This window comes from Saccostrea echinata, unplaced genomic scaffold, assembly GCF_033153115.1.
Source record: "Saccostrea echinata isolate AGI-Se365-2 ecotype Australia unplaced genomic scaffold, CSIRO_AGI_Sech_v1 ptg000054l, whole genome shotgun sequence".
Classification (NCBI taxonomy): domain Eukaryota; kingdom Metazoa; phylum Mollusca; class Bivalvia; order Ostreida; family Ostreidae; genus Saccostrea; species Saccostrea echinata.
Genome location: NW_026889803.1, coordinates 59,581,900 through 59,608,714, shown reverse-complemented (window position 1 = coordinate 59,608,714; position 26,815 = coordinate 59,581,900). Strand labels below are relative to the sequence as shown.

Here is a 26,815-nt window from a genome sequence, read left to right as displayed (position 1 = left end):
GTTGATATTAAAAGATGCTGGCATGGAGCTCCTCATTGACAATATCTTTGAAGTCTTTGAGACCAACAATCAGTTTTAATTTCAATGGGTACTAATATTGCACCTTTATTAGCAAACCTGATATTAAATTCCTACTAAGCAGAATTTATTCAAATACATGTACTTCTATATGAGAAAAAGAAACCTCTTGCTGCAGACTCCATTCAGTACTTAAATATATTGACAACATTTTATCAATGAACAATAGATGTTGATTTGATACATACATATCAGTGAACTAGAATTTAAAGACACCACAGAGTCTGCCACATCTGCTTCATTTCTGGATGCTTTAGTGAACTAACAACTACATGACAAATGGGAAGGTTTCATCTTTTCTTTTCCATCATCAACTTCATCATGTGCATATGGTGTTTATGTCTCCTAACTGGATCAGTATTCATGAACATATTTCTAGTACTATTTTTTTTAAACCAAAGCAGGATACTGGTAAATAAGTTAATATTAGAAAGAGTTTCAACAGATATGATTAAATTCTGTAATTCGCAGTTTCATTCCATTTGTTTGACCATTGTTTTTATACTGACTATAAATTACCGTTTACATGATCATTTACACATTGTTTACCGGTCCACAGGGGATGCTGATTCCTTCTAAGCACCTGATCCCACCTTTTCTATTTCCATGGGTTCATGTTTTGGCCATTCTAGACTTGTACTATTTATAGGATTTCTAGGAATGATCATTATCTTCTACGTTTTTACCAAAGGTGTCATCGCTACTTCCAGCTTGATTGCAGGAACATGGGCATATACATATAGTTGATGCAGATACATATATAAATGATGATGCAGATACATATATAAATGACGATGCAGATACATATGTAAATGATGATGCAGATACATATATAAATGACGATGCAGATACATATGTAAATGACATTTTATTCATAAATGGGGTGTTTTACCAAGTTTATGCTAAATATCAAATCAACAACAAAAACGTCTTAGACAATCTAAATTATAATAATCTTTTAATATGTATCATAAAATGAAATTTTACTGTATTTAATTGTATTAAATGGCTAACTCTCGGAATAACAGATCTTTTAGAATACTAGTAGCTAACAGAACAATCTCTAAAAGATTTTTGTTAGCTACACAGTTCTGTGAGGGAGAAGCACTCCTTTGAGATGTGGAATTGTATAGGATTGTCTGCTTTAGTTAACTATTTTTACAGTCCTATGGTACAGGAACACTCCTTTGAGATGTGGATTGGTAGGATTATCTGCTTTATTTAACTATGTTCTATGGTCCTGTGGTAGAGGAGCACTCCTATAGGATGTGGATCGGTAGGACTGTCTGCTATATAGACTGGGTCCTACAGTCCTATGGTGTAGGAGCGCCCCTTTGGGTTGTGGATTGGTAGAGCTGTTGGTTCCACCATGGTCCACTCATACCAGACATTCTTAGCTGTACAGCTTCTCCAGATGTGAAGGACTACGCGGTCATCCTTCTTCACATAAACGGGGGTCTGAAACATAAATATCTACATCAAACAGTGGCCTTTGATGTAATGCATAAATAATCAAATAGTCCTTGATTAAGGTTACATCAAAATCTATACTGTAGATCACCCAAGAGCAAGAGCCACTCAAGGCCTTTTTCGGCCCTGTGAATTTCTGAAAAATCAAAACTGCATACTTTTCGTTGACAAGGCAATAAATATCACTTGAACCCTTGGTGACTGAATATCTACTAAAAATGAAGTTTTCTTGCTAGTTAATGCATTGTGACGTCATGAATTGCATCATTATTCACAAATCCTGAATATTTCTTCCAAAAAGAAAAGATTATGTTATTTTTCAACATTTTGAATACAGCACAACCTCTGATCCAAAATATGCAAATATATAATGAAAGAACTGCTTCTAAAGATTACAAAACATATTCTATTTTTTGGATCGAGGGGTATGCTCATATTTTAATTCTTTGCTGAAGGTTCTCAAATACAACTGTTTTCTGCAAAATTCAAGAACATTGCAACTTCACACAACCTTTTTTCCAATACCTGGACTCTTTTGTTATACAAACTGAAAGCACTAAGTCTCTACTTTATATTGATGTTGAAAATTGGACAAGGGGTCTTAGTCAATAAACTGGTGTATCTACAGGGCCATTTTATGCATAAAGTGAACCTAGCTCTTTACAGTATTATCATCAATTTAGTTAAAATAAGAAATATAATTCTGCCCCTCTGCTATATGCTTCACTTGTATTGAATTTATTGTATGGACCAGAATTACAAGTCTAATTTTAATTAGATTAAAATCATCTTAGTCTGACAAGGTTAAAGATTCCCACCAGGTTGTTTTTAAATAATTGAAAAACCAAGAAATAATCTTTAAACTTTCAAAAAATATACTGCACAGTTTGGTCAAAGTCCAAAAAAGGAATAATTTTATTTGATCCAGTTAACTCACCTTGATGGGAAACAGAATTGGGAACCAGCTAAACATGCCTGGAGAATGGGTCTCTGGATGTATACCTATAACAAAATATCACTCCCGTAATTATATACTTCTGAATCAGACCTGTATACATCAAGTCTTTACTATCTACACGGTTTCAGTGAATAATAAAAGAGTAGTATTACACTACTGCGAGTATTGGTAGGCAGGCATAACTGTTGACTTCAGGTTTTAACACTTAGGAAAAGTAAAGAAACAGGGATAAATCTCATAAATCATACATTGTATTAATAACACAAAGCAAGATCGAGGCTTACACAATCAATGTCAATTTTGTATGATAGTTACATGCACATTACATTCTTTTATTAGTATTATTATGTGTTGGCCCTTATTTGTATAATAGTGTTTTATCCTGCAAGGTGCCCCATTGTGATGCTCAGATGAATTTAAATATTTGGCCAGTAGCTATATAAGGTGATGTCAGGTTTGTCTTGGGTAGCGCACATTTTCCTTGACCAGTGAGGGTAGTTCCACATTCATGTCCATGGAAGGTTAGACTATAGGTTTATTCATGGTGACTGAATCTCCAGTCAGGGTAAGTACAATTAAATTACATTAATCATATTGGAAAGTAATGCACTGTATTTATATCAATTGAACTTACTCTATTTATATCCAAAAGATTGTCAATGTGTTCAGATCGTATACTAGAAATGTTACCATGTGCACATGCTGTGGAGTTTAAGTGTAAAAGTAATTATACTGGCTCATTGTTATAGTGTACAACTGAATAAAATTTTCACTGTATATCATATCTAAAAGGATAGTGCAATTGGCTATATAGAGATAGTGAAACAATGTGTAATGAAAAAAAATTAAAACTCTCTGACCTAATTTGTATCAAGATTTTGATTCAAGGTCATATCTCAAAGGTCAAGGTCACTAGGCAATGAAATTGTGAATATAGGGTCAGGGTAATAATTCTCCATGAAATGCAATGAATTAAAACTTTTGTTTGATGTGACCATACTGAAGTGTGTCGATGAAATTCAAAGTCGTGTCAACATTAATGTCATGAACAATGTTACTGTTTGAGGGGCATGAGACATCTAGTCAGGTTAACATGTTTGTTCATACCCCTACTTGAAAAATTTTATATGTTTTCACTTACTCAGTTTTACATTATCATAGAGAACAGTGTCAAAGTAACCAGCAAAGCCATGGATGATTGCATCCTGATTAATGTCAAACTCCAGTGAGGCGTAGCGGCTATTGTCAATTACTGCATCTGGAAAAAAAAAGAATATTTATCTCATATAAATAATTCTGAATTCAATGAACTTTTTACCTATTTTAATCCACATCAAAACATTTTTGTGAACACAATGTCTCCAGAAGAAGAAAATTTCCCCTTTCTATGGATATGTACATATATATGATATCTCACTTGTGAAAATTTTCCCTGAGGTAATTTTGACCTCATTTACTTCTGTGTACTGAATGCGTACAAAAATTGGTAAGTTCCTTTCACACTATTGACAACATATCTAGTATAATTGAAATCTCCACTACTGCTAAATCTAGCCCTGTTTATATAAGAGCTTTTTAACTTCATGACATTTTACTATTCAAACTCAGATTGTACAAGTTTGATACCACAGTCATGAAATGTTGAATCATGTCCACTTAATATTGACCAATCCCTACCACTGAACAACCTGTCAAAAAAAGGAAATCTCTCCAAACTAGACCCTCTCCAAACCACCCTATACCCTCTCAGAATTGAATTATTTTAAAAGTTTTATGTTTTCTTGCATAGAAACAATTCCAAAATACTGGCCATCACTGAAAACTAAACAGAGGTAACTTTATTTACATTAAGTGTAAAGGAATATATGATACGTAAGGAAAGGAGAAAATGTAAGGCTGGACCGGGAATTGAACCCAGGATCCCTGCATCACCAGTCAGGTGCTCTACCGACTGAGCTACCCAGGCCAAAATATCCATGGTCCAAACCATTACAGATATATTTACACTTCATAAAACTGATCAAATTTTATTTTTATAAGAAGTGTGAAGCCACATGTTGAAGTTCTTCCTATAAGGTGAGATGCTGCCTTCAGTCACTGTAAGAAGCTCATCAATTCCTTAGTGAGAGGTGTGAAAAATAAGATCAATATTCCTAGCTTACCTATCGTTTTGTAATTGACAAGCGGTCACTGAACACCTGATTCGTGATAGATCTGCTACTTGTATATTTAGTTGCATGTATGAATTGAAGGGCTGTTTTCTAATATATACTTTCAACTAAGAAACAAGATTCCTGTACTTTCAATTAATGCTCATCATCCCTGTGTTGACTCATATAAATATATTTACATCCACTAAATATTAACACTTTTATTTCTTATGAAAACCATGTCAGTAAACACCACTAAGCAAGCCACCTGTATCGATTTCTTGAGCAGTGGCTGTTCCATCAATGAAACATACAATGATGTACATTTCAATAATACAACCCGTGGGTTATGCATTTTTTCTGCAACAGCTGCAACATTAATCCCCATACTAACAAACAAAGAAAGCATTTTATTGTTTAACAAAATCTGCAATTATACCTGGAATGGTAATTAAAATATGGCCCTTCTGTTCTAGAAAATTTTTTAAAAGATTTTATGAAATACGTTCCCATGAAAAAAAAAATCCCTTATTGTAGCCCTACCCCCTTCCAAGATGTCATCATCTGGACAAAGTTGAATCTGAACTATTTGACACTACTTGCATATTAATATAATGACTAAACATGGCTCTACAGTTCTTGAGAAGAAGAAATTTAAACTGATTTACTTTAAATCTACTTTTCTGGACAATCAAATTTAGATGTCAGAAAAGCTGAAATTCACCCTCTGACCCCTACCAGTACGAATTACAAAAATAAAATCATCATGAAATCAACATTTTAAATGGAGAAATTCACTTCTCTGAGCACTCAAATTTAGCTGTTAAATTCTGAAAATTCACCAGCTCAAAGCGGCATCCAAATCCTCGGCCCTTATATGCTTCAACATCAGACACCCCCTTCCTAGGCTTGACTAATTTGACAAATCATGATTGACTTTGCTGTTTTTTTTTAGGTTTTCCCTAGACATTTCAATGTAAAACTTCTAAAGTGGCCACATCCTACTCTTTGGGGCCATGATTTGTATATACATTTCTAATGGAATCTTCACTTCTAAGAAAGCTTTCATAAAAGTTTCATCTTTTCTGACCAAGTTGTTTTCATCGAGATTTTTTCCATTTCACTCTTTCCTACATATCTCCCCTCAAAAGATGACCTGGCTTTTCATTTCAATGAACTTGAATCTCTTTTACCCAAGGATGCTTTGAGGCAAGTTTAATTGGAAATAATCATAATGGTTCTGGAGAAAAAGCTGAAAATGTAAAGATTACAGATGGCAGATACTGGACAATGGACAGATAAATGCCAGACAAATTTCAATCAGAAATGGTTATGTGAGCCTTTGGTTCTGGTGAGCTAAAAACATAGGTTAGCAAAGATTATGAAGCTCAGCTCAACTTATGTTCAATTGCATCTTCTTGGGTCTTTCTAGCAAGCTCTGTAAACACCTCAAATGTATTTCATCACCAATGTTAAAATTTTATACAAAATGGAGTTGCTTCTGATTCTTGAGAAGTTCCGATTAAGGACATACGCAACGTAGTTTGAACTTTATTGTCTTTTCCCCTGGAGTTGAAGAGTTCCAATTTTTAAAGGAACTGTGTGCTACATTTTAATGTCTATATATGCTGTTGTACACTTCTTCTAAAACAAGTTTGGATAAACAAAACATCTAGAATATATGTTTAGTAATTTTTGTATATTTTTCTTTGAATTATACATGAATTTTAATTAATTGATATCTTTTCAAAACCCCTGGTAATGCATGCTGATTTTTTGTCTATGAACATCTGATGGCACTATAATCTTAAAGTAAGAATATCTTGAAAAATTATCAGTAGGTAAGGTACGTTGCGTATGTCCTTAAATGTACGTTATCTATCAGAAAAGAAAATTATCATGCCAAATAAATGTTCTAGTAATCTGCATCCCTAGATGTAACATTCCATACAAGTAAAGTCTGGACAGGACTTGCAGTAACTTGGATATGGACCTATTATGATTATATCTATTATGGGTATGGATTTATGATGATTATATCTATTATGGATATGGACCTATTATGATTATATCTATTATGGGTATGGATTTATTATGATTATATTTATTATGGGTATGGATCTATTATGATTATATCTATTATGGGTATGGATGTATTATGATTATATCTATTATGGGTTTGGACCTATTATGATTATAGCTATTATGCGTATGGCCCTATTATGATTAAATCTATTATCTATCTTTTCAACCATCCACTAAATCTAGGTCAAATTTAACATCTAAAGCAGGTCCAGTAAAATGAATCTTCTATGCTAGTTTCAGGTAGGCCATTACTTACTAATAGCAAGTCTCATTTAAAGTCAACATTTCGTAAATTTTATGGTCGTTATAATGACCTTGTTAGCAAATATAACCTTGCATTGGGTAGTATTTTAGCTGACTTGTTTCATACCAATTGTTAGGCCTTTGTTTTTGCACTGAATTGACTACAGATAGTTCCGTCTACCTGATCAATACATAGGGCTCAAGGTGGGTGTGACTGGTCAACAGGGGATGCTTACTCCTCCTAAGCACCTGATCCCACCTCTGGAGTTTCCAGGGGTCTGTGTTTTATGCCCTCTTCACATATTTGAATTGTTTGTGGGTTTTTTGAGATTTATCACTTTTCGTTATCTTTACCTTTTACATTTGAAATATATGATCCAAAACATTCAACCTATTGAATCAACTGGAAAATGTAGCTCAGATCCAGCATCACAAGCAAATCTGGTAATTCACATTTTTAAGATGCATCATTCATGGAGGTTTAGTAACAATATGGCTTAAAGGTTACTTGTAAGTTCATATTTTGATTTTTTCCCCCTATATTCCTATGTAAAAGTTCTGCCTGTTGTGGCTAGGAAAAAGCAGAAATCAATTCAGTATTGAAAAATTTATATACTAGTACCTAAGTGGTCCCATAATTTGAACAAACTTGAATCTACACTATTTGAGGATGCTTCCACATTTCTTTGACTAATCATGCCTTTAGAAGATTTTTAAATATTTTTTCCAAATACATTTCATCTTCTTTTGTAGCTCAACCCTACCCCAGGGGGTCATGATTTGAACAAATTTGAATTTTCACTACCCGAGGATGATTCCAAATAAGTTTCATCTTTTTCTTGCCCAGTGGTTCTTGAGAAGATGTTTAATTTTCACTTATTTATAATTACCGCCCCCTGGAAGAAGGTGGGGCCCTTTATTTAAATAAACATGAATCCCTTTTACACAGGATACTTTGTGGCAAGTTTGATTGAAATTGTCCCAGTGGTTCTGGAGAAAAAGTCCAAAATGTGAAAAATTTACAGACAGACAGACACCGGAACAAATGTTATCAAAAAAAGCTCACTTGAGCCTTTGGCTTAATGAGCTAAAAATTTGATGATTATCTGTTAAAAACTCAAGAAAGGTTTGAAAGTTTTCGAATTGTAGATGGCAAGGCTCAAATTCACTTTATTTGTATTATGACATTTATCATGTAAATAGTAAAGATATTGTTAATATTTTGGTTATTGAACTTTAGAATTAAATATTCAGAATCATAACTGCCTTACAGACATGTTGTGATAATTTAACAATGTTCTAAATGTGTAACCATGGATACCCATCATTACAAAATTTTTACATTAATCAAAACATTTTGATTCATTAGTTAAAGGAAGCATTTTTGTCTGAGGGTCAATATCATATTAATTCTCCGCTCCTCTATTGGTGTCTAACTTCCCACTCTATTGAAAACCTACCTCTGTTTTGGTGTCTAACTTCCCACTACATTAAATACCTACCCCTATTTGGGTGTCTGAATTTGAAGACTTCTTGTGGAGGGGCTAACTCCTTACAATTGTGAAGTCTAACAACATATGGTGTCTCAAAGTTGTGCTGAAAAAATAAAACAAATCTAAACAAGCTAATTCAGAGAATATGTGTCTCCTGCTTAGGGAAAAAAAGGGTGAGAGAACTGGAGAAAGTATGCAGATGTAGAAAGATAAAAAGGTCAACCTTGATCTTTTGGTCTCAAAGTCAATAGGGTGTCTTTTTGAGTTTAAGAAATTGATGACCTAAAGTACTGTAGATTCCTTATTTTTTGTGAGTACTTATTATCGCGAAATGGCTCTTTAACGTCAAATCGCAAGAATAATAATTTGCGAAGGGATGGTTGATCAAGTGATTTAACATGGATTTCAGCATCATAAAAATAAAAACGAGTAATTTTATTTCACGAGTGGTGCTTCTCACGAAATTACGTGATAATAAATTCCTCGCGTATAATTAGGAATCTACAGTAATAATCTGAAAACTATGTATTCAATATTAAAATTTCTGATCTGCTTTGTAGGTTCATTAGTGGCTATGCATGATTTTATGAATTTTACGAAATCTAAATCTTTCATACAGGGATATTTTTCACAAAGAATGAACTGCTTGGTCTTTGACCTTCTGACTCAAAATCAGTAGGGGTCTTTATTAGTCATATTGATGAAAGGTGTAAAATTTCATGTCAAAACCTCCATGAGAACTAGAGTCATCACCAGGGAACCATGTTAGGCAAGATGTGAATTTTAGACTTTGACCCTTTGCCCTAAGAATCAAAAGGGGGTTTCTTTAAGTCAAAGTCAAGTTCAGAAAACTTTGATTATTTAACTACTCTCACCTGGAGATGTATGCATCATATTATGAATTTGTTGAAACTATCTTGAAACCATTTTTTTAAATTGAGCTTAACACAAAATGGAAAAAAACAAGCTCAAGGTTCAAACAGGGGAGGATATTGCCAGAAAAATTATACAGTCAAACCTCGTTATCTCAAACTATGGGACCGAGAAAAAAGTTTGAGATATCCAAGAATTCGAGATATCAAGGGTAAAATTCTTAAAGAATAGGTACAGTATTTGGCTGAATATAATACACATTGGTGTAAAATACACACACCCCTTTTTGGGCTTGAAAATTTGGGAAAAAACACAGTTCGGTTGTATTATACGCAGTAAAAAAAATATGACCAAGCAGTAATCCTGACTTTTTTTGCATCAAGGTAATTTTTCTTTAAAATCTTTGTGGAAATAATGCATTAAAAATTTAAGCACGATAACTTTTCATACGCAGATTTCATTTTTTGAGCTTATGATACTCCTGATTTTATGCATGGTGGTACTCTTTACAGAAAAAATTAAAATTTTCCATAAAACATAATTTTTTAAGCTACTGCAGTGTTGACTTTAAAATATAAAGTATAATTTTATTTTAACAAAGCACAAGATATTATTCCATTATATCTATAACAGGCTAAATATATACTGAAACGCAAAAGAAATGCAACATCATATTTTAGGGGGAAATATTACATATAGGATATAATTTTATATCTAAAAAGTAAGGACATCTTCAACTTCGTAAATATCGTTAATTTAACGGTTGAATGATTTTCATACCATTACCGGAAGTTAAGTTTGAGTCTGCTTAACAGAAATCAAAAATTGCATGTTTAACAAAACATTTGGCAATAATATGAGGTTTTAAGGATTTGTATCTGTTCATCATAAGTAATGCAGCAATGTTCTGAAAAATAAATTCCCCTTTCTTTTCCGTAAGCGATGCCAAGGCTTCCTGAAAATGACTTAAGTACGCATTTCCATTGCTCTAGCTGGAAAATCTCAAAAAAAGGTGATGGAGAGTTGCAGATGCAAATATGACCCACATCACCCCTCAACAGGCTCTTACATATCATTAGCATGAATGACAGTCCTTGGACTGGAAGTCCAAGGGTTACTACACTGCACTTGGCTAGAGAAAATTCGACCTCATCATCTGAAAAATGGGCATTTAAAAATGGCAAAGAATATTTCTTTTGCTCAGATTTCGAGATTGACCTATTGCATAGTAGAAATCAAGCTGCAACTGTTGTACATGGCAGTCTTGCACGCTTTAATTGAATGGCTGGGGTGGGGGTGTTTTAACAGTCATATGTTACTTTTTAAAATTAAAAGATGATCATTTAACATTTTTATCAAATCTCTGATGTTTTCAAATCAAGTTTTACCTTAGTGTATTTATTTTTGAAAATCATTACCGGTAAATAAAAAATTCAAATATTTGTAGATTACTGCTTGTTGCGTTTCTTTTGCGTTTCAGTATATATTATTAAGCTAACGAACATCGTGAACATAAACATCACGGTAATCTTCGTGTGTAAATGATTTTATTTAACAAAGCAGGAGATATTATTGCATTAATTTTTTCTTTTTAACTAACAACAATCTTGACATTACACGTTGGCTATATCCTCGCAGAAATAATTATATTTCAACAAAGCACAAGATACTTTTGAATTTCAATTTAAACAGATCAACTTAAATCTTCATTTATAGCAATCGTACTTTTGCAGATACATGTATCTTATTTTCTACAGAGCACAAGTAATTATAGCACTAAAGTTTTAACAAACTTGATATTTCCTTTTTAAACTCTCAATTAATATAACAAGACGCCGATAAATATAAAATAAAATTACATTTAACAAGCGTTTAATGTGTCGTAATCAACACACTTCTATACATACAAAAAATAATTACGAAGGCTATATTGACCCCTCAATTATAACAATGAAAAAAATCAAAGCCATTAATAAGGGCAGTAAATAATCAGTGCTCTAACTGTAAAAACATTACCTTGGAATTGATAGACAATTTATTTGCCTGGATGGGTGTTGAGATAATCATTAGGTGACAAGTGCACATGGTCACAACAATGCCTTCAATTGGGACGCACAGAGGGGTGTTTATGTTGAAATGAATTTTCACAGTTATTTAAAGCCCAAAATAAATTTGTGTTTTAATGTATTTCATTATAAAACTCCTTGTTATTTATTTTTATTCGAGTGTCTGACTGATTAGGTACATGTGTACTATGATTATGCAAGCACATGGCAAAGGAATGTGAAAACGTCTATCAATAATATCGTTAATGGCGGCATACATGGAGACGATGAATATGCAACTGAAATTAATTTTAACTTGCTTTTCAATATCATTTAACTATCAACAGATTATAAATATAACATTTTCAACAAGTTTACATTCCAACAATAATTTTCTGATGTTTTAAATATAGCTGTAAACAACAAGACATTGGCTATGTCTCTAGGAAATACTACGGTATGTCCGTATGATAGCTGTGTTTCACCTGAAAGAAAAACCCATCAAAATCCTATTGTGGTGTAAAATACGCACTCATTTCTCACAAAAAAATATACTAGGAAAAAGTGCATATTATATTCGGCCGAATACGGTAGTTGGGACTTCCAAATCACTTCAAGATATCAATGGTATTCGAGATATCAGTGTTCGAGATACCAAAGTTCAACTGTATTTTGATTCAATGCAATATTTAGTGGCAAAATTAGGGTAGACTAATTAGCTATGAACTTTATTCATTAATTAAAAACAAATTTCCCTTTCGGTTCTGATAATCTAATATTAGAGATTGCTGTCCAATGGTTGTGTACTTCCATGCTGCTAAAGAGATATAGGATTGTTATTTGCCTCAAAGATGTGTTGTATAAGTGTGGTGCTTATTTTGTTGATTTGAGGTACTGCAAGTCAGAGAACTCCACTTGCATTTCAAACCGCTTGCAGGCAGCAATTTAAAACACATTTCAATATTTTTATTTGAAATGAATATTGGTTTTAACAATATTGGCATTGGAAAATGAAGGTGTTACTTTCAGTTGAAAAATGAAATGGAAATTAAATAATCTGTGTGTGTGTGTATATATATATAAATGCACTGGGATACTCACATCAATAGGTTTGCTAGAACTGGTGTTGTCTTTACACACTCTGACTTCATTGTACAGTTTCTCTGACATAAGCGGTGACATGTAAGATGTATATTCGCATGGTATACTGATGCCGTCATCTAAAAAATTGTCGCTTGTTAATATCAGCAGCAGAATTTACTTTTCCTCTCCATCTTGTAATAACACCTCATTAATACTTTGACATAGGACTGAAGAATACAAGCAATGAAGTGACATAGACAATTGACATCATTAATATATGCTCTAAACCAGAGGTCTCTGATGAGACTGTAGCTCTACTGGTTTTTTAATTAACAAAAGTAAAGAAAGGCAGCAGGCTTACAGTAATATTATAATATGATTCAACTTTAAATAATGCTATTCAAACAAAGTTAAGTCATAAAATACCGTATTAACAATATCTAATAAAAACGTCTATCTATTAGCATTTATGAAAAGGGGAATAACTCAGTTTTCTTTTTCAACTTGGATAAATAGAAAATTGAGTTATTTCCTTTTTCAATATGTCAATAAAATTGATTAATGCGGCAGTGTTTGACCTGATGCGGCGGTGCCTGAGAAACTATTGATTAATTTGTTTCGCCTTACATATTTCGAAGAATAAAACCACAAATAAGACATGCGCTATATCATCTTTGTGATAGTAAGCTACATCACAATTGATGGTGCACAAAATGTACATTCAAGCCCCCCAAATTACACCAAAAATGTTCATTTTAAGATCAATTTGAAATGATAAATCTACAAAATTTTACTAAATGAATCAGTTATAGTTAAATAATTTTAAAAAAGTTCAGCATACTGAAGGATTAAGTACAGGCCCATAGAACATGACCACCCCACCCATCCCTTTTTCTGAGTATTTTCTTTTGCTGTAGCTTTAATATGTAAATTTTCATTTAGATACTGCCCCCCCCCCCCAATTTTTGAAGCTGTAAGGTCATTCACTGGTAAATTCCAGTATTTGAAAAAGATTTTTAATTGGGAGCATTCAATTAATGGATGTAAGTATCCTTATTTTTTTTTTATTTGTAGCATCATTCAATTAATAATGAAGTCTACTTTGCATTAAAAAAAACTTTAAGGCCTAAAAAAATTAATAACTTGGTTCTCAGGCCCGCCCCCATCTCATTCAATAATGTGCATTACCCATTTTTACCCTCAAATGAATAAAATAAAATTTCTCTCATGCGCTCGTGCGGTGCCAAAACCTCCCTGAATTTCTGACCACAATTTCACTGCATTTTAGAAATCAGTAAAATGTTTGACAAACATCAAGATGATCCAGACTATTGACCTAGTTAAAAATCGCAAATATGGCCGTTGAGTTAACAGGATAAGGCGTCAAGATTAAGTTTAGTCATGATGGCATTGATATTCATTAGGGAATGACTGTAATACTTCCATGGTACAAAGTGGGGGTTTCTGAAGGTTTTCCATGCTAGAATTCGGATCAATAAAGCTATCAAAGACCCGGGTCCCTCAACCTCGGAACTTGGATGTCGGCGAGATTCGCATATTTCATCAAGTGTGGGTAAACCCAAGACTGATAAATTTGACAATGTTTAATAAAATCATAAGTGCTATTTATAGTGCTGAAACACTCTTAGATTAGTTGTATTACGAAAGCAATTGACCAGATGCATCACTAAAAGTGTTGGGTTCTGTAAGTTTAACACGTGTGGTTTTTAGGATGCCGTCGTTTCACTACATGAATTGGAATGTAGAAAATGCAAGAGAAAAGAGAAAGAAGCAGGAAATGAATTATCTTGATTCTCAATGTTGAAGCACTGTTGATTAAAAGTTGCTAGTTTTGAAATTATAAAAAAAAAAAATAAAAAATCCTGCGTCCGTTTTTCATGAGATAAAAAGGAAAAAAAAAGCCTCCATCCAGCATTTATTTTTGAGAAAACTGGCCTGAGAACCAAGTTATTAATTTTTTTTCGCCTAATAGCAAAATTGCCACATGTTGAATTATGCATCTGAAAATGTACACAGGAATTGAGAGTTAGCATTCACAGTTCTTATGTTCAGAAAATTAACAATGAAAGCAAACCTGAAAGCTAACTTAATGCGATACCTTGTAAAAATCTTTGTGCTCCATCCAGACATTCCGGGGAGAGTTCATTATCTCCAAACGACCCAAGCAATTCACTGACCAAGATGTCTGCCTTCTCTGGAGCCTCCCAGAGCCTCATGTCACATGACACCACCTCCACGAGGTCCCCCCACATCTCATCCTTCATGTTCTCTAACCTTGAAGAAAAAAAAAAACAAAATTTTTTTTTTAAAAATTTAAAAAAAGAAAAATTCATTAACAATTCACAGGACTTGCTTTCACCAATCGTCTGAAAATCAATGTGAAACTTAAATTGACTACATATTCAAAATTACAAGGAAATATTGACATTTAGCTTAAATATAACATAGATTAATTTCTTAAGAAATTAATAGTTCCCCACATTTAATGGTACATGTACATGTATTATGCCTTTTTAATTCATGTTCAGCAAATCCCTGTCCTGTCAGCAGCTTTTCTGCTAATAATTCAGAAGTATAAATATTGTAGGATTGCATTAATTTTGGAGGAGACCCCTCAAGTCCTCCAGAGTGGGATCATGATATTCACATTGCTGTTTCTTTTGTATCATACATGCTATGTACTAAAGTTGGTAAAAAGCAGTTCAGTGGTTTTAGAAATTTAAGATGATCAAAAGTTATTATTTGTGTGAAAGTATTTTTGGGTCATACGAAATATTCAGTCATGTATACCCAATGTACACAAGACTAAAAAAAATTTTGTCAGATCCCAAACTCACCATATGGCATGCCTAAACAAAAAGTGTGCTAAAAATTCAAGCATCTGCCTAGAGTAGTTGCTAAGAAGTGTGTGACGGAAATTTAGTATGGACAGACGCAAGGATAAACAGGAAGTTGATATCCAATTCTAACAAAAATGAATCCCACCATATGACTTGCCTAAACAAACAGTATGCTAAAATTTCAAAAGCATCTGCCTTGAGTAGTTGCTGAGAAATCTGTGATGAAAATTTGTTAAGAACAGACCGACAAAAAAGTATACCCCTTCTCCTTTGGAGCGGGGGTATAAAAAGGAAACAATTATTGATAATGCAGAATGAATGGAAGTGGGATTGGTGATTAATATATTCAATGAATGCTATTCCCTATATTCATACTAATTTAATCACATCTACTTACAAACTTGAAGTGAAATGATATTTCTCATAAGAATAAGCATTTATATGACTTATCACAATAATAAAATTTAAAACCGTACATAGGACATTCTGAACTGGTGTTAAGATTGACACATCTGACACTGTGCATCAGGTCACATGGTCTGATGCTTTTCACAAAGACTGGATCAAAAATAGCAATAGTCCAGATGATATACAACTAAAAGTTGTTTCTTACCCAAACATTGGAAGTACTTTTCTAAACAGTTCTGTGTATATTGTGTCTCCTATAAGCTTAAATTTAATAACATTAATTGTTATGGTACTTACGTTACCACAGCATTGGGGTTTTTCTCCACGGCATAGACCTTCCTGATTTTTCTGTCTGCTTGATGTGATGCTGCTATTGAAGCCCTCACAAGGGGTCCCCTACCTGCCCCAACCACCATCAAAACACTACAAAGGAAGTATGCTATCAAAACACTACAAAGGAAGTATGCTATCAAAATACTACAAAGGAAGGAAGAAGTATGCTATCAAAACACTACAAAGGAAGGAAGAAGTATGCTATCAAATCACTACAAAGGAAGGAAGAAGTATGCTATCAAAACACTACAAAGGAAGGAAGAAGTATGCTATCAAATCACTACAAAGGAAGGAAGAAGTATGCTATCAAAACACTACAAAGGAAGTATGCTATCAAAACACTACAAAGGAAGGAAGAAGTATACTATCAAAACACTACAAAGGAAGTATGCTATCAAAACACTACAAAGGAAGGAAGAAGTATACTATCAAACACTACAAAGGAAGTAAGCAGTATGCTATCAAAACACTACAAAGGAAGGAAGAGGTATACTATCAAAACAGCATAGAGGAAGAAAATACAAACATTAACAGTCTATCAAAATTATCAAAAGGAAGGAATTCAGTCATTCTATCAAAACACTACAAAGGAAGGAATTCAGTCATTTTATCAAAACACAAAATGATGAAATTCAGTCATTTTATCAAAACACAAAAGGAAGAAATTCAGTCATCAAAACACCACAAAGGAAAAAATTCAGTCATTCTTTCAAAACACCACAAAGGAAGGAAGAGTTTAGGAATTCTATCAAAACACTACAAAGGAAGGAAGAGTTTAGGAATTCTATCAAAACACTACAAAGGAATAAAGAGTTCAGGCATTCTATCAAAACACTAGAAAGGAAGGAAGAGTTAAGAATTTTATCAAAACACTACAAGGATAAAAAGAGTCAATACTTACAATTACTTATTACAGTTTAACTTGTAAAGTTTTACATTTCTTACCATCTCTGATATAATGAATTAATGGATATAGTGAACTGAATTTTGTGTACCATAGAGGGAAAAAATAATGAAATTTTCATCTTTTATAACAAATTTTAATGATCTAAAAAATTCAAATATTGAGCTGAAATATTAATATTTCATATGAAAACTGAAGTATTCTAAAGTAAATGTTTATCTAACACTTCCCTGTATATATTTGGTAGTCAAACTTGAAGGAAAGCATGTATATTGTAAATTCGCTAAAATTACTTTGACAAATTTATTATACAGATAAAGTAAATACCAGATATAGCAAAATAAATTCACAGGTCCACAGGATTTCATTTTAACTGAGTTTTAATGTACAACAGCATTACCCCAAATACAAAGTTTACTGTAGTTAATATTTACTTTTACTAATTACCCTAAAATTACCCTGAATACAGAGCTTACCAAAGTTAATACTTATAACTATTTATGACTGTAAAATTATCCTAAATACAAAGCTTACCAAAGTTAATACTTACACACTCTTTGTTTCTTTTTCCTCAGGTTTGATTTTACCAAGAAGGGCATAATACACTGCCTTCAATAAAAGAAATATTGTTCATATCCAGTATTTACTTTATCAAATTTTTTTCATTAAGAATAATATTGCAATCTTTTGAAATTTACATTATCTATTAAACTCAGTGCTGAGTAGCTGCATAATTTTTTGACTTTATATATTCTTCTTAAAGTTGTCATAGTAAAAACATATGGCTTTCGTTTAATGCAATGTTATCAATTTTTAATAGAGCTGTGCAGTACACTGAACCTTCGGTGCATCGCGGTTCATACTATTTGATTCGGTACCTTCTGGTACTGGGAATACTTGACTGGATCCTTCTCAAATATTTCATATGTTTGCGACTCTAAGTTGTCCATCAGTGGCTGTCAATAAAAAGTTGTTCAAAATAAACAGAGACTTTGTATCAATTCAGTAGGTTTGTATTGGTTGAATGTAAAGAATTGTTATGAAGACTTTGTTATATATCAGTAGGTTTGTATCGGTTGAATGTAAAGGATTGTTATGAAGACTTTGTTACATATCAGTAGGTTTGTATTGGTTGAATGTAAAGAATTGTTATGGAGATTTTGTTACATATCAGTAGGTTTGTATTGTTTCAATGTAAAGGATTGTTCTATTTTACCTGTAAAGGGCTCTGTAGATAATCCTCATATCCCTTGGCAAACTGGGTTATTGGGTCAGGTGGGGACCGCGTCTATCAGAACAAAGTTTACAAATTTCAGTAATAATCTAAAAGCAGTCCATGATTACTACATGTAAATTGATATCATCACACACAAGCTAGCTGGGTGACTTTTTGGTGATATGATAGATATAGTTAAGCTATGTTATGGAACTTTTTTTTACCTGCCATAGATGATCTAGGTACTGTATATTATAGTAATGTTATTTGCCTCAAAATATCCAGGTGTTTTTGTATATCATAGTGTCTGTCACTTGCCATAGGTGATATAGGAACTATTTTATATTATAGTGTTTTTTACCTTCACAGGTGCTCTAGGTACTGATGTACATTGCAGTGTCTGTTACTTGCCACAGGTGCTCTAAGTACAGTTGCATATTATACTCATTTGTTACCTGCCACATGTGATCTAGGTACATGTACTGTTACTGTTATATATAACAGTTTGTTACTTGCCACTAGTGATCTAGGTACTGATGTACATTATACTCATTTGTTACCTGCAACATGTGATCTAAGTACATGTACTGTTGTATATTACAGAGTTTGTTACTTGTTGTATATTACAATGTCTGCTGCCTGCCACAGGCGATCTAAGTACTGTTGTATATTACCGAGTTAACTGTTATCAGTGACCTAAGTACTGTTGTATATTATAGTGTTGTTTTATCTGTCACAGGTGTTCTAGGAACTGTTTTATATTATACTCATTTGTTACCTGCCACAGGTGATCTAGATACTGTTGTATACCATAGTGTCTGTTACCTGCCACAGGTGATCTAAGTACTGTTGTATATTACAGAGGTTGTTACCTGCCACAGATGATCTAAGTAGTTGTATACTATACTCATTTGTTACCTGCCACAGGTGATCTAGGTATTGTTGGTAGGTGTGGAGACCTTTGTCTGGGTGTCTGTCTGCACCACTCAAAATGATCTGAATTTCCAGCTACAGATAAAAAAACCTAAGTTACAATGATGATTTCCTTATTTTTACTAAACTTTACTTCTAAAGTACTAATGGGAAAAAAAGCTTGCAACATTCCTCAAGAGAATTATAAAATAAATACACCTGTCCATCTTCACCATACCTTGAATAGTTTTTTAAGGAAATTTTGATGTGGTTTTGATAACACAGGATATCCCCTCTTATTGGTCAGAAAGAGACTGGTAGATACAACAGCGCATTTGATTGGTTCAGCTAACCATCTCTCTAGTACTTCCTCTGAAGGCAGATTGGCTGAAACCTCTAACACAATATTAATTCTTCTGTGAGAGTCGCACAAAGTCCTGAACTCATGCCACCTGCAAGAAAAACGGAAAGTCTGACAGCAAAAGTTTTTAGCAGCATGATAGATTTAACTACATGTATTTTTACATTGCTAAGATCTTATTCTTTTGTAAACATGTTGTATCCAATAAATAATCTTCTGTGTTAATACACTGAGTTCTCATGTGGTTACTATACATGTAATTTATATAAAATGCCCTTAAAAGAATTACAAGAGAGTCCTATGGGGATCAATATAGAAAAGAACTACCATTTTTATTCCATATCTCTTCAGTTCCAATTCTCATCTAATCTTCACTAACATTTCTATTCCATTTCCTCCTTACCATTTCTATTCCATTTCTCTATTATCATTTCTATTCCGTTTCCTCCTTACCATTTCTATTGTTTATTCCTTACCATTTCTATTCCGTTTCCTCCTTACCATTTCTATTGTTTACTCCTTACCATTTCTATTCCATTTCCTCCTTACCATTTCTATTCCATTTCTTCCTTATCACCTTATATTTTTTTCTGCTTACCATTTCCAGGTGTCATCCTGTGGTTCTTTTTCCTCCTCAAACTGTCCTTCTGTCAGATTCTCCACCTGATCACGGGCAGACACTAATGGGATCTGTATCCAGTATTGCTGCAACAAGTAACTCTGATTAAATATGCATATTTATACATTATTAGTGTAATGGAAAGGGAGATAATGCAATGGATACAAATTTGAATCCAATGAATTTAACTCTGTGCAGTTACTCTACCTACTGAGCCATTTGACCAAGTTAAAATACCTACTCATGTACCTGACAAAACATGACTACTCTCAACTGGATATGCACCAAATGTGATAGCAGCAATTCACATGTTTACTGCATCTATTGATAGGTGATATTCATACCTGCTGGAAATAAGCAGCTTGAAGCTGTTCACTCAAACATCGGGCCAGGTTAGCATTCCGACCATGCTTCAGTTGGATCAAGATGGCTGGAAGCCCAAGATGGCTGGCAAAGGCTAGCTCCTGCTTGAATCCCTAAATTTACACAAGATATTCTGTATAACTCAAGTAAGTCAGAATTCATTTTACATTTAGACTGTTTTTCAGGCTGTTAATTTATCATGAAAAATCAGTGATCCAATAATAATGATAGTAAATAATACACCCAAGGGAAAATATGAGCCCAAGAAAAAAAAGACTTTCACAGTAATTATAAATGAATTTATCATGTTTATTAACAATCAAAGTATTTAGAAAGATGAAAATTTGTTATGTCTAGTGACAAACAGTGATAATAAAATTTTAAAATTCTAAAGAAAAAAATTGAAGAAGCTAAATACAGCATATCAATATATGCACAGAGATTATTTCTATTTTCATTGTAAACTGCAGTTCTTACTGCTTCCGAGTTCTTGCGGATGACTTCCACTCTCGAGTCCAGTTGTAACCATGGTGATGTTTTTCCAACAATCAATGTACTCCAGTCTAAGAAATAATAAAGAAATCCTATGGAAAAGTGAACTGTCTATATAGGCAGTTATTAGGCAGTTCTTTAGCAGTTTTGCAAATTTTAAGCAGTTTTCAAACAGTTTCAGGCAGCTTGGCTTTTTCTGTTCTTTTGTGACTGCTAGTGCCTTTGGAGTAAACAGTTTTCATTGGCAGTTTTTAAGCAGTAATCAGTTTCCCTGTTTATTTTTATTTTTTTTAGTCGACTGTATAAAATATGGAATTTTATTTTTATTTTTATTTATCCCCCCCAACCCAATTTTTCAAAAAAAATTTTAAATCATTTAATAAAAAATGTTGGCCTAGATCCCGAATTCTCATTGGTTGCCCCAAAATAAAATCGAGCAAGGTCAGTAAACAATGGCGGATAAATTCAAGTTGTGATGTTGACATACACAAAAAATAACCGATATACGTATTGTTCTGCATATTTTTGGATTGATTCATGTCTTCCATAACTACATTTTATGAGTTCAGGTATGCACCATTACGGAGATCCTAAGGAGTTGTCGCCCTCTCCCCCTCCCCCCCCAAAAAATCGGAGAAGACTACATTATTGCAGCTAACTACCCCTTAGTGCAGCTGACTGCCCTACCAACCCTCCATAGTGATCAGAGCCCTGACCATTCAAGTTAGTGACCCAAGCTACAGACCCAGAACAGGTGGGCCCATCCTGGGAAGCACTTGGTAATCAGCTCCCCCCTTCCCCCCCTACACAAATGAACCCAAAGTAATTGTACTCGACAGACCAGAACCTAAACTCTCATAACAGGTCGATGATAGGGAATGACCTTGAGACAATGACACCCCCTGTCCCCCCGTTGGAACAGGTACAGACTGGGTGCAGTCACTGGTATATTCCCAGGCTGGCCATGTCCAGATAGTGAGCTAGGGACCCAATGACTGCCCAGGCTATGAGTCACTGCTGGATGACTGATCTTGACTTCCTGCATGGGTGGGGGTGCTTGTGTATTACTGACTTCTAATACCCCTGTGAGTAATATCACTTAACTGGGTTCCCATACTTTTTTTAAAGAGCCTACATCTTGTCCTAAATGCCCCACCTGTGATGATACCCTAGTCTCAATGGTGTTAATATCCCCCAGCTGTGTATCAACCCTGCAGTTAACCTGACCTAACTCTCCTTGTACCTTATCAACAACCCCCTCCAGAATTGTCTGTCTCTATTGGAGAAGCGCGTAAAAATCCTGCAAACCAGGTGTGTTCCCTTGACCATCGGAAATAGTTGCCTGGGTGACATCTCCTCGCCCCCATGATGGGTGACATTATCTGCAGCACCCTCCCCCTGGGTCATCGGTGTACTAAATACACTCAGCGCAAACCGTACACTTCTATTAGGCTGGACTTTCCTTGGGCTGCACTCTAATGATGTACTCCCCAGACCCTCACTGCCATTTCCCCTTACCCGAGCGTACCAGCCCCTCTCATGTCTCAAACTCCCCCTATCCAGACCAAAGGAACTAAACTCCCTGTCCATGACACCCTAACGCAAGATAAATGAAATTAATACACATAAAAATATCTCGCTGCTACTCTGCTTATGATATACACACAGAAAAAATAAATACAAATGAACTTAACTAATAAAATAACTTTACATTACATGAGAAATCTAAAAATCCAAGATGGCATCGACACAAGCGAACACGTGCCAGACTGGCAACCCGCTGCCCCTAAGAAAACCGAGTCAACAGCTCCAATATAGTATTTCTCTATAATATTACATGACAGTGCTGTGAGGCGGACAGAAAAACTTTATGATGTAAATAAATTCCGCACTTTATTTATCTATACCATTGCCTCGATTACAATACAGATAAGACTTACAAAATACGTGTCTGACACCGTCAGCATTCAGCACAGAAAGAGAGCGAGTATGGGTGCATGGTGTATACTAGTACCACGTTATTAGAGGTAGCAAGGCAATCCGTGCCCAGCATCTCTAGGACTAATTAGAATAATCTGTGTCTCAGGACAAGCCCTCACCACAGTTAGAATACGTCCCATATACTTACAATGTAGCAAATCGAAGCAGATCCACTTCGAAATGATTTTGAAGAATACAAGAGGATCTGCATTGAAAATGACTACCAAATTATTCATAAGAATCCTTTTTGAGATTGTATATGCCTTTTAACCTAAAAATTAATCCATATAAATATGAAAATTCAACTCATTTTCTCAACGTTTTTTCCTCACTTTAAAGGATGATGTGCCAAAACTACTTTCTGCGGCCCCTTTTCTACCACAAATTATATTTATTCTACAACGATTTTTATAGTTTTGAAACAAAAGTGAATAAATACGACATCTTTTGAATCGTTTCAATAGTTCCGACACATTTTAATTACGAGGATTAGTGCATTATCTATGATTTTTAGACCCCATGAGCGCAAAATCCGGCCTGGTTTGTGACAATGAGATCTTTTATGAAAAGAAAATAGGCGGGTCTTAGTACAATAGAGGGGTATGCATGTCCGAGGAATCTACCTTATATGGCTATTGTTATTATTTCGCACATAGTCGCTTACCGAGAACAACTGTCCAATCCGATGACTGAACGACAAAACATGCTGGTTTACATGATTACATTTTATCACAGACACGTGGCTTATGTCAATTTACACACTATCTCTACTACATTTCAAACTTTTAATGGTCAGCAAAGACTTTTTATACATGATAATACGTATGGAACATCAGTGTTTAATACCGTTTTGGGTCGAGAAATTCATAATGAAACGTGTATTCACTGATTCTCGGGAAACCAATTGCCTAACGATGCTTTACAAAACTATGAAATAATACAATGTATATTTATATATATAGTTTGTAATTATGAGCAGGGAAATTGTAGATCCATGTCTAATCTGTGACTCAAATGCATAAAAAATGTTTATCAGAAAACAAGAAAAAATATTCCTTTTTCCAAAGCATTAAATTTCCTTGGTATTTTTGTAGTACTCACTCGTAATGCAACTCGTTTAGCTGACTAGTCGGTTAGAAAGTCATGCCGGTGCCTCGATTAGCATATGAATTTATTCTTATGTCAGAAAAAAATGTTTCGTCGATCTGTTCGTAATGGGATGACCAGCCAGATTTTACAATGTTTTAAACACAACATTTGAGCGCAGTTAGGTACAATTTTCTCCTTTTACATATAGATTGATTTCAATAAAATACAGCGACCATCCAAAGGAGAAAAATGTACCTACTTGCGCTCGTATATTTTAAGGGCTTCAAAGAGTGGGGCAGGCCAAAATTCAATGGGAATTCGATGTAAACATGGTACCCCTACTCAAAATAAAGATAAATATCTTCCAAATTATGTTTCTATTTTCAGTAAAAGTGCTTATTCCATGATGGTACACATATCAGTGATTAAGTGGGTACAAAAAATAGAGTAAAATTTAGATATTTTATTTTTTGTCAATTTACCGGGGGTCGTATGGCACATCATCCTTTACACGCCATGTTGACATTCGGAACTCTCTGGATTGTTCATAGAAAATGCACAGAATTCGAATTATTGCCCATGTTTATTTTGCTACATTGCCAATACATGGAACCAATTCCATCGTTAAACCGGGTCCGTAGGACAATATCATTTTTACAGTGTCAGGTGGTTCAATTCCGATTACGTGTTCGACCTGCGTGTAACAACCCAAGTGGTTTCGACCTGCTCTTATATATATCCCTGAGTACAGGGGTACACACTGTGCGGTAAACAAATGGATATTAGGTAGGTGTATACTGTATGGCTTCAGAGATGTACGTGTCAATAGGTCATTGTTTCCCTATGTGTAGTCAACATGCAATCAATAGTAAAGAATTAAATGGTTTCCTAACATTTTTATCTACTATTGCAGAGCAAGGATGTTGATAAATTTGATTTAGTAATGAATTATATTTGAACAGTTTTCCATAAAAATTAATCAAATACTTCTTCAAATGCACCATGATTACATATGCACTGTCTAAAAAATGTATGTTTCTCCAAATTAAATTGCATACGATAAATAAACATAATAATTAACACTATTTAAATGATTAAAATATACATGGTCGATACAAAAAATCCTATGTAGACAAAAAATAAAATGTAAAACTGTTGAAAGTGTTAATTGCTTTGGAACGAAACCACATGGGTCGAACATGGATTTGTGTCCAAACCACGCAGGTCGAACAAGTAATCGGAATGTAACCACCCGCATTCATTTCAATGATAGAATATTCTATCTACGCTATGACCACTACAGCTGCAATTTTACAGAAGGATCATTATTATCAGTCTGAATATATATTCAAACCTTGGCCAGATAAAGCGAGGTCAGATCTTGTAAGTGGACCAGGGCGGTTCTTCGCTGGTCCATGAATAAATTCTCGTTTGTATCTTGGATTTACAATGGGCAAGCAAACAAAATCAAACCTGAAAAAAAAAACGAAACAAAATCATAAGTCAGGTGTGTAGTATTAAACTTTTTCATTGTTTTGGGTGATTTTATTTCTGATAAACGCAAAGCATAACTGCTTATTCCTGTCTTATACACAACGTTTATCAATCTATGGGCATTCATCCCATCCACCCCACCATCTTCCCAAGAAATACATTTAATATTTTAGCAGTGATGAATGAGTAAGATACTTTGACTTATGTCCTACCCTGATTTACATGCAGTCTCTACTGCCGTGTTAATGTCTGGACAACAGTGAAAATCACGACCACAAGACGCACGTGCCATCTCCTTCACTGGCATATTTCGAGGAAGTTCGGGTGGAGAGTTGTGAATATCGATCCCGAATTTAAATGGAGATAATGGGTGACTCGTTCAACCAGACACTCGGCTATCTCCGTAATCTCCGACCCCTTTATAACTAGCGCGAAGATATCAAGGGGCGAGAGCTTAAGGAGGCTTTTGAGCAGATTTTTGTCTGGACCTTTATTTCTAAACTATTCTGCATCATATTAATAGAGGATATTCAATGTATGGAATTTATTTCACGAGTAGGATAGGATTTTTATATTTTCTCGAGTGCGAAGCACGAGTGAAAATATATTTTACAAAAAAAATCCTGTCTCACGAGTGAAATAAATTCCATATTCATTTCCAAAACATTGAATTTTCTGTTTATTACATTTTCTTTGATTTTCCCATTGCCTCTGCATGTCTTTTCGTAACACAGTGTCATAATTAAGCTGTGATGTCACATAGTTTAGCGCGGTTGAGACGTCAAAGCTAAGCGATTGAGAGATTGAAAATCGTTGTAAACATGGATTTTTAAATAACAAAATATCTGGAGAAACTTTGGCAGTTTTAGTCTCTGTCTGGATGGTGCATTTACTCTATCTTCATAACAGGCCATGCAGGGAGTTTAAAAAAAAAAATCTTCTTGAAGATGAATTAATTATGAAGATAACGAAAAGTATTCAATCTCGAAAGTCCAATGAAACAATACAAATTTGGAGCAGAGCAAACACGGACCTCAAAATTTAGAGGTGGGATATCAGGTGCCTTGGAGGAGTGAGCATCCCCTGCCGACCGCTCCTTGTCATGACAGGAGGAAAAAAAAACGAAAAATCCATAGACAGTTCAGTATATAAATAATGGCCTAACAATTAGTACAAAAAACGTGACTTCTGGTCTCAAAATGAACCTCAGGCCTGATATTTGATCTAAGAGTGAAATTAATAGGGCCCAAAATACACAATTTTTTAGCATACTGTCAAAATGATACCGGTTCAGCATCCTGGTCA

At 34.2% G+C, this 26,815-nt stretch overlaps 1 protein-coding gene across 1 annotated transcript; it reads right to left on the bottom strand.

Annotated features, from left to right (window-relative positions):
• Positions 1 to 927: 927 nt before the first annotated feature.
• LOC133205365 (protein arginine N-methyltransferase 5-like) lies at positions 928 to 25,844 on the bottom strand. The gene is made up of 17 exons (XM_061341164.1): positions 25,723 to 25,844; positions 25,371 to 25,489; positions 20,933 to 21,018; positions 20,437 to 20,568; positions 20,072 to 20,178; positions 19,351 to 19,564; positions 19,119 to 19,208; positions 18,201 to 18,272; positions 17,863 to 17,940; positions 17,535 to 17,593; positions 16,045 to 16,170; positions 14,598 to 14,773; positions 12,497 to 12,615; positions 8,487 to 8,580; positions 3,648 to 3,764; positions 2,486 to 2,550; positions 928 to 1,536 (listed from the first exon to the last, which is right to left on the bottom strand). Exons 1-17 carry the CDS (start codon positions 25,815 to 25,817, stop codon positions 1,384 to 1,386), a joined length of 1,902 nt encoding a protein of 633 aa, XP_061197148.1. The 5' UTR covers positions 25,818 to 25,844; the 3' UTR covers positions 928 to 1,383.
• Between the last annotated feature and the right edge of the window lie 971 nt (positions 25,845 to 26,815).